Source organism: Chrysochloris asiatica, unplaced genomic scaffold, assembly GCF_000296735.1.
Source record: "Chrysochloris asiatica unplaced genomic scaffold, ChrAsi1.0 scaffold00261, whole genome shotgun sequence".
NCBI classification, from domain to species: domain Eukaryota; kingdom Metazoa; phylum Chordata; class Mammalia; order Afrosoricida; family Chrysochloridae; genus Chrysochloris; species Chrysochloris asiatica.
In genome coordinates, this window is record NW_006408779.1 from 3,684,907 (window position 1) to 3,693,979 (window position 9,073).

The window sequence follows — 9,073 nt, forward strand, 5'->3', positions numbered from 1 at the left end:
TATATATGGTGTTACCACAAACCGTCAGCTGAGCGGTGGATGTATATATATGGTGTTACCACAAACCGTCAGCTGAGCGGTGGATGTATATATATATGATGTTACCACAAACCGTCAGCTGAGCGGTAGATGTATATATATACATATACATGGTGTTAGATGCCTTCGAGTTGGTCCCTACTCATAGCTACCTTATAGGGTCATACTCATACCCAGGAGCAACTGGTGAGTTTGAGCCGCCACCCTCTGGTTCAGTGTGACCTTGTGGTACAGTGCTTTATCCTACAGTGCCACATACACAGATATATAAAATTATATATTATGTTTTTTCTTAGCCTTTTAGACCCCAAGTTGTTTATTGGGTATGCTCATAGGCACTTTCTGTCTAGCCCATGACAAAAGTCCAGTCTTTCAGAAGAAAGTAGATATCCAACAGAGAGTCAATGCAGACACATCAGGCACAGGGATCCAGCCTAAGTTGGGAATAGTTGGAACTTTAGACAGTGCAAGTTTCTAGACACTAGCCAACGACCCTTGTGGCTAGCAGGCCTTTCTAAAGCAATCAGTCTCAGGCTTGCTGGTGACACATTTTTTCCGAGATTGCTTTTGCAATTCAGAAAACAGTAAGTTATTCTTTTTGTATTTCTTAGTCGCAGTTCTGAATGCTGTGCGTACTATAGTGAATGTTAGTGAGGATAGCCATGCCCTCTTACAGCTAACTTTCTAGTGGAAGCACTCAAAAAGGAGCAAGTTAGAAAATACTTATTTAAAATAATTACTGTTGAAGATCAAAGACCATAGCCTTCAGGGTGGATTGCACCTCCATGTAAAGGAAAACAGAAATCCTTCACAACTTGACCAATAAATAACATCATAATAAGTGGAGAAAAGTTTGAAGTTGTCAAGGACTTAATTTTGCTTGGGTTCATAATCACCATTCATGCAGGCTGTACTCAAGAAATGAAATAACATGTTGCACTGGGTACATCTGCTTTGCAAGTCTTCATGAGGACTTCATGGGGAATGTAGATGACACTCTGAAATGTGTATTTAGGATAGTAATGTGATAGCATTTATAGTATGATAAAATCTTAGTTTAATTTACAAATGCTCTTTTTCCTACTTTCACATTCCTTGAAACCATTTTATTCAAACCTTTTCAAATACATGTCAAATTAATATGTCTATAATGGAGTCTTAATTTTAACCTGTAAATGTTTTTCTCCCTTACCCTTGCTCAGCTTGATAATTAACATCATCATCCACTGAATAGCTAAAACACCAAATCTAGTCATTTTTCATTCCTTCCTTTCCATTATTTCCTTTTCATCAAATCCATCAGCAAATCTACCTCTGAAATACCATATATTGTCAACATTGTACTCTGGGTTTTTCCTCATTTTTGTTTTTTTGAATTAGCATTTAAATCACTCGAAGGCTTTCACATTATTGATTCTCAGTCACACATGTGGCTTTGACCTCACAAAAAAATTCCAGATAATAAATTCTTATCAAAAGACAAGCCTCCCCCCTCATAAAATCACAGAAACCTTTATTAAACAGAAATATAATGATGTGAACCTATGGTTTCTCAACATATCCTCCATCTCGTGGTATATACTCTTTTTGGCTGCAGAATTTATTTTAATAAACATACAGTAAAGACAAATACGTCATCACTGTTTGACATGATTTTCTTGCTCTTCAATACACTTTGTCTGTCAACAAGCTTTAGTATTTCCTTATTTAAAAATGTTTTAGACTGAGCCGAAAACCACAAATGCACGGCTGTCTTCACTTCTTCATCAGAGCTGAATTTTAAAGGACTTCTTTCAGGTGACCAAACAGGTGAAAGTTCAGTGGAGCAAGATCAGGACAATAGGGAGGATTCTTCAACAGAGTGTCAACAATGTGGGCAGTGGTGTGTGTACGTGCATTGAAAAGACAAACCATTTTTAAAGAATACATAAAATAATAAGTGGGTAATTAGGAGAAAGAAAACAGCACTGTATAATCAATAACAGTTAAACTGTCAGGATATTTTAAGAATGACTTCTTGGATCCTGGGATGACCCTGTAGGGTAGGCACTGGACTGCTAACCCCAAGGACTGTGATTCAAACCCTCCAGCCGCTTCTCAGAAATCCCATACAGGGTCTCTGTGTATCCAAACTGACTCGAAGGCACACTACAACAACACCTGGAGCCTTGGAATATTTTTAGTCACAGCTCATCATGGGTTTTTTAAGTTCTGTACCTGAACAGTTTAGATGAATATGACATATTTGGGAAATGCATTGCATAAGGTTACTTTCTTGATAATCCTATTGAAATCCAAGTGTAAGTGTACACAAGGTATTTGTAATCCTTTCAACTTTAAATGAGTTTGACTAATTATGCTGTCAGATCTGTTCACAGTTGCTGTGTTAAATATTACCTGTTTGTTCTTTTTCTTTCCCCTAGACGGTCAGTGTCGTTATTGTAGGGGTTATGACTCTGTTTTATATGTCACACACGCTGGTTAGAACATAGCAGGCACTCAGTGGGTATTGATGAATGAGTGAGGTAAATCCCTCAGAACACTGAATTAATGCTTCTTCCAGCCTTTTTTGTTTTCATTGTTCTCATTTATTTTTAACACTTTCCCAGTCATATTAATCAGTAGCCAAAGGTACTTTAGTATACTGTTAGTTTCCTGTTTCTGTATTTAATTTGTAGTGCCTAGAGCGTAGACTTTATGATTGGCACTTCTCTCCGTCTCTGAAGCTAAGTTCAAACGGTAGTCTGCCCCTCAGCACAGCGTTTATTGTCTGTTGTTCAGTAAGTAATAGCCTTAGAAAATCTCACAGATTTTGTTTGTTTGTTTTCTTTATAGAAGAAGTCTGGCAAGTAGATGGTCACGTGCTGTGGCATCAGCATAACCAAGACAAGCTGAAAAATACGAAAAGAGGTCATGGGTATGAAGTGTGTGGAAAAAAATTCAATCTGAGCATGAACCTTATCCCTGTAAGGAAATCACACATTAATGGTGACTTAGATGGAATAATTTTGAAACATCATTTAGATTTACTTATTCCCAAAACTGATTGTGAAAAAATAGACAGAGATGACTTTAATGTATTTGATAAATTATTTCTCCAGACCAAGCCTGAGGAAACTGACACTTGGTTGAAATACTATGAATGTGAAAAATATGATAAAATTAGCTACAAGAAATCACAGATTGTCATCTATCACAGAACTCGTTTAGGGGAGAAACTTTATGAATGCTGTGAATGTAGGAAACGCTTTAGCAAAAAATCAAGTCTCATCAAACATCAGAGTAGACATATAAGAGAAATAGCCTATGGCTGTGGTAAATGTGGCAAAACTTTACCCCCGAAGCCTCACTGCATGACACATCACAGAACTCCTACAGGAGAGAAACCCTTTGATTGTAGCCAGTGTGGAAAAGCCTTCTCCCAGAAATCACAGCTCACATCCCATCAGAGGACACACACAGGAGAGAAACCCTACGAATGTGGTGAGTGTGGAAAAGCTTTCTCCCGGAAGTCTCATCTCATATCACATTGGAGGACACACACAGGAGAAAAACCCTATGAATGCAGTGAATGTGGGAGAGCCTTCAGTGAAAAGTCAAACCTCATCAATCACCAAAGAATTCATACCGGAGAGAAACCTTTTAAATGTAGGGAGTGTGGGAAAGCTTTCAGCAGGAAGTCCCAACTCATTACACATCACAGGACTCACACAGGAACGAAACCCTTTGGATGTAGTGATTGTAGAAAAGCCTTCTTTGAGAAGTCTGAGCTCATTAGACATCAGACAATACATACTGGAGAGAAACCGTATCAATGCAATGAATGTAGAAAAGCATTTAGAGAAAGGTCAAGTCTTATCAACCATCAGAGAACCCATACAGGAGAGAAACCCCATGGCTGCCTTCAGTGTGGAAAAGCTTTCTCTCAGAAGTCACATCTCATATCCCATCAGATGACTCACACAGGAGAGAAACCGTTTGTGTGCAGTAAATGTGGGAAAGCTTTCAGCAGGAAATCGCAGCTTGTTCGACATCAGAGAACCCACACAGGAGAAAAGCCTTACGAATGCAGTGAGTGTGGCAAAGCTTTCAGTGAAAAATTAAGTCTCACAAATCATCAGAGAATCCACACAGGAGAAAAGCCTTATGTATGCAGCGAGTGTGGGAAGGCCTTTTGTCAGAAGTCCCATCTCATATCCCATCAAAGGACTCATACAGGAGAGAAACCCTATGAATGTGGTGAATGTGGAAAAGCCTTTGGTGAGAAGTCAAGTCTTGCCACTCACCAGAGAACTCACACAGGAGAAAAACCCTACGAATGCAGAGACTGTGATAAAGCCTTCTCCCAGAAGTCACAGCTCAACACTCACCAGAGAATTCACACGGGTGAAAAACCCTTTGAGTGCAGTTTTTGTGGGAAAGCTTTCTTTGAGAAATCAGAACTAATCCGACACCAGAGAACTCATACAGGAGAAAAACCTTATGAATGCAGTGAATGTAAGAAAGCTTTTAGGGAGAAGTCAAGTCTCATTAATCATCAGAGAATACATACAGGAGAGAAACCTTTTGAATGCCGGGAATGTGGCAAAGCTTTTTCTCGGAAGTCACACCTCATACCACATCAGAGGACTCACACAGGTGAGAAGCCTTATGGGTGCAGTGTATGTAGGAAGGCCTTCTCTCAGAAGTCACAGCTTGTTAATCATCAGAGAATTCATACAGGAGAGAAACCTTATCAATGCAGTGAGTGCCTCAAAGCCTTTTCTCAAAAGTCACAACTCATTAATCATCAGAGAACTCATACAAAAAGGAAACCCTAGGAATACAACTAATACGAGTCTTTTACAGAGATCAGACTTCATTGAAGGTGCAGTTGTAAGTTTTTCAGAGAACAGTTACACAATGTTAACAGCTGTAGGAGTGACATTATGTTGGTTTCAGCTGCTAAATATACTGAATAGTAGAATTCAAGAGTAGCATGAACCTGCAAATGCCCTGGATTTTAAAAACTTCCCCATATTATCAAAGTTCATATAATGGACACTTCATCATGAAGAGAAATACTTTCAATCCTGTGACTTCATCAGAAAGCTTTCGAGAGGTCATGTTATATTAGCTGTTGGGACCCCCCCACACACACTGTTATAAACAATAACACTGAAAGTGAGGGACCGTCTTTTGTACACCAGAAAATGCCCACAGGAATGAAATTCTATGTGGAAATGCTCAATCAATAAGTAATCCAGCTCTATTATATTTTGGAGACTTTACATAGTGAAGAAACGGTACAGTTTAAAGATACTGGAAACATATTCCCTTGTAGATAATGCTATAAGGAAAACCAATGTACTTTTTATTGGTGTGGGTTCCAAAAACACCCAGTTCTTACTGGTTGACAGACTTCCACTCTGAAGTATGAAGCTTTAAAAATATATGAGTAAACAGAATCATTGAAATATTTAATAAATTTCTTAGTGGTTTTATGGTGTATTTTCCAATGTCACATACTGTGTGTCATATTTTATAGTGGTAATGATAATTTAATATGAAATACATAAGCCTTATAGTGCCTCTGTTGTCTTTCAGGACGCCATGTGCCACTAAATTTTCTACTTTAGGAATGCTATTACAATAATAGGGCAAGAAGATTTATTGGTAAATAAAGGAATCCTGGCTGCACAATGCTTAGGTGCTTGACTGCTAGCCAAGAGGTTGGTAGTTCGGTAAAGCTCATCCTAGAAATCCTGTGGGGTAGTTCCACTCGTCCACATGGGGTTATTGTGAGTCAAAATCGTCTGAATGGCACCAGGCGACAACATTGCTATACATGTAGTCTATGTAGTAATTCCACATTGTGTTTTCCCTTGTCTGTTGGCACATATAAGGAGTTGGTGGTAAACAGTTAACATGCTTGGCTACTAACAGAAAGTTGGTCCTTGAAGTCCAACGAAAGGCCCTTTGGAAGAAAGGTACTGGAAAATCAAATATTGAAACTTTGCAGCAGACATTCCTCTGACACACTGGAGGCTACCAGGAGTCAGATCAATTCAATGGCAACAAGTTTTCTGGGTTTTTTTCCCCTTTTTTATTGTTGTTACTGACCTCAATTATAGAAGCCAACACTACGTAACACCTTCATCAGTCTCAGAGTCTGAGAAGCCATTTATGTCAAACTATTAAAACAAGCAAAGGCAAGAACCACAGAATAGCAATGCTTACATATGACATAGAATCAGAAAAAGATGACAAAGTCAATGATAGAAAATAATGTCATGCAACATCTTTTTGTCTTTCAGTGAAATAAGGCCCAATTGTCTGATAGTAACTAATGTTTAAGAAACGATCAGGCTGAAGTGTGAAAATGTTTAGCATCAACAATTCCCTTGGATTCAGAAGCCCCCTTCCCCCTTAACTCTGGCTGAACTTGGCTTCTGTAACACTGCATATGCACATTCCTCACATCTGAGTGGGCCCACCTGACTCACAGGATACTGTGGCCAGGCGCCAAGGCTGACCTTGAGAATAGTCCACCAAAGTTTATCTTGAAAACTAACTGTCTCAGCAGATGTTCCCCTGACTCCAAGTTAATCTTGAGAAGTAACCGTCCCAGCTGATGTACTCCTAGCCCCCACTCTAACAGCTCATGCACACATCATACCCTTGGTTTATACAAGATAATGTCACACTGCTTATGTATAAAAACTGGGTCGGGGCTGCAGTTTTTCAGCTTTTAGGGACGCTGTAGTCGCTGGCTAGCTAATAAAGGCTTCCTTATCAATCCTGAGAGTCTTGAGTGGTCATCTGGGTAAATTGAGGCACAACAAGATACTTTCGTACCTTCAAGTATGTATAACCCAAGTACAACTTGGTGTTAATTTAGTATGATGAGATATCATAGATACTGTGTGTATCTACTATGTGTTTGGTTTTTCATAAGATTATTTTTGGGGAAAAATTGATGGACCTGTTTCAGAGTCAGTGTTCAGAAACTAAAATAGAAACCGTCTTGTAGAAGGAAACATTTTTGACATATTCACATTCGCTTTTCCTGCAAATTTAAGTATGCTTCTTGTTGAAAATACACGAGCCATTTCTTGAATTTTGTAATATTTGCCTTATACTTTCTTGACAAAGTCAAAAGTCTTGTTTGTTTTTTTTTGTATAGTAGTGAAATTTAGAAGAATTCAGCAGTAAGCTTGGTCTAGAATGATCAGGATTTTCCTCTTGAGGACTTAACTGTTGCATAAATGTTGTGTATTGCATCTTTCATTCTGCTAATATATTTTTCTTTAAATCTGTAATGTTGAAAGGTTAGTATTTTAAATTAGAGTAATTTTCTCAACTCACACACCAGAAATTTGAAGCCAACTATTCCTATTTTCACCTGATAAAATTTTCAAAAAAGAGCCAGCTTTTTAATTTTTACTCATACTCAAATTTATGGTCTTTCTGGTTTTCTATATACTATCTGAAAATCCTTTTACTTGATTGAGGAAACAGACCTTTGTAAATGACCAGATAATTAAATTTTTTTCTACTTTTCTTCACTCCGACTCTAGATTATTACATTAACTAGTACTTACTTTACTGGATAATGGAACCTTGATTCTAATTTATAGGTTAAATATCCATGAACAAAATACTTTTTTTTTTTTTTACCCCGTAGACCGGTCTATTAGTCATGAAAAAGAGCTGACTTCAAATTTATGAGAATATCTGAATTAATCTTAGGACCTAGGTATACCCTGTTAGAACCAGTGGTAGCTCTTCATTGTTTTTAAAATGTCTAAAATGTTATGAGAAATGTTAGCTTTTGAAATTACTTTGTTGATAAACCACAAACATGTCCCATATTTCCTCTCATTTAAACTCCTATGACAAACTCCACATCAAAAAGAAAGGCATTTTCTTCTTTTGTTGAAAATACATATACCAAACATCCACAATATAACATCCATATTTACAAATCAATGACATTTTTCACATTTTTCATGTGCTCCAGTTGCTATTTTCATTGAAAACATTACACTGTCATTAAGAGAAACGTAAATGTTCCCCAGACAGAAGGCCTCCTCCAACTTCCTGTAGCTCTGAATTATCATTGCTTTCTTATATTTGCTTTTATAACTGAAGTGAGCTGATGCTTTATTAGTTGTTTTACAACTGATGTATTTTACTCTGCATGATGTTTTCAGGGGTCATCCATGTTGGACTCACTAGAACTTCATTCTTCTGAACAGCGGCACCATACCCCATTTTATGTGCACATAGGCCGCAGTTTGCTCATCCATTCATTTGTTGATGGCCATTTAGGTTGTTTCCTTCTTTTGACTTTTGTGAAAATGCTGCCGTGAGCAGACGTTTACCAATATCTATTTATGTTTTGGCCTTTGCTTTTTCTGGGACTATAACCTCGGGTTGGGATTGGTAGGTCATGTGATAGATATGTGTTCAGCATTTTGAGGAACCACCAGATGTCTCGCGGCTTCCCATTTTACGTTTCCTGCAGTAACAATGAAGGTTCCAGTTTCTCCAGAGCCTCACACACTTGTACTTCTGTTTCTGTCATTGTCATCTGAATGGGTTGAGGTGCTAGCTCCATGGTTTTCGTTTCTGTCTCCTAATGGCTAATGCAAGTCCTGGTCTAGCACTGGAGAAACACTGGCCTGCAAGGTCTGTTTGAACAACAAGTATGACGGTTCACACTTAGCAGCCACTCCTCGGAAACCCTATTCAAGGTTGCTGTGAGTCACACTGATTCAGTGGCATTTAACACCAACAGCGGCTAATGCAGAGTCCACGTGTGGCGCTGCATGATAAGCACTGGATTGCTAATCGCGAGGTTGGTGTTTCAAACCCGCCAGCTGCTCCTCCGAGCTCTATACAAGTGGCTTTGAGTTAACACCGACTTGACTGCACTTAACAACGCCGTTGACAGGGGCTAATGCTGGTGAACGTCTTTTCATGTGCTTGTTGACCATTTGAATATCCTCTTTGGTGTACTGTCCAAGCCCTGTGCCCATCTTTTTGTTAA

General features: G+C 38.5%; 1 protein-coding gene across 1 annotated transcript in view; it reads left to right on the forward strand.

Moving 5' to 3' along the window:
• Window positions 1-4,914, forward strand: part of ZNF84 (zinc finger protein 84) — a 39,511-nt gene extending 34,597 nt beyond the window's left edge. Inside the window, exon 4 of the mRNA XM_006874075.1 lies at window positions 2,878-4,914. Within this exon, the coding sequence (XP_006874137.1) occupies window positions 2,878-4,859 (1,982 nt within the window). The 3' untranslated portion in view covers window positions 4,860-4,914. The remainder of the gene's footprint in view (window positions 1-2,877) is intronic.
• The last annotated feature ends 4,159 nt before the right edge of the window (window positions 4,915-9,073 follow it).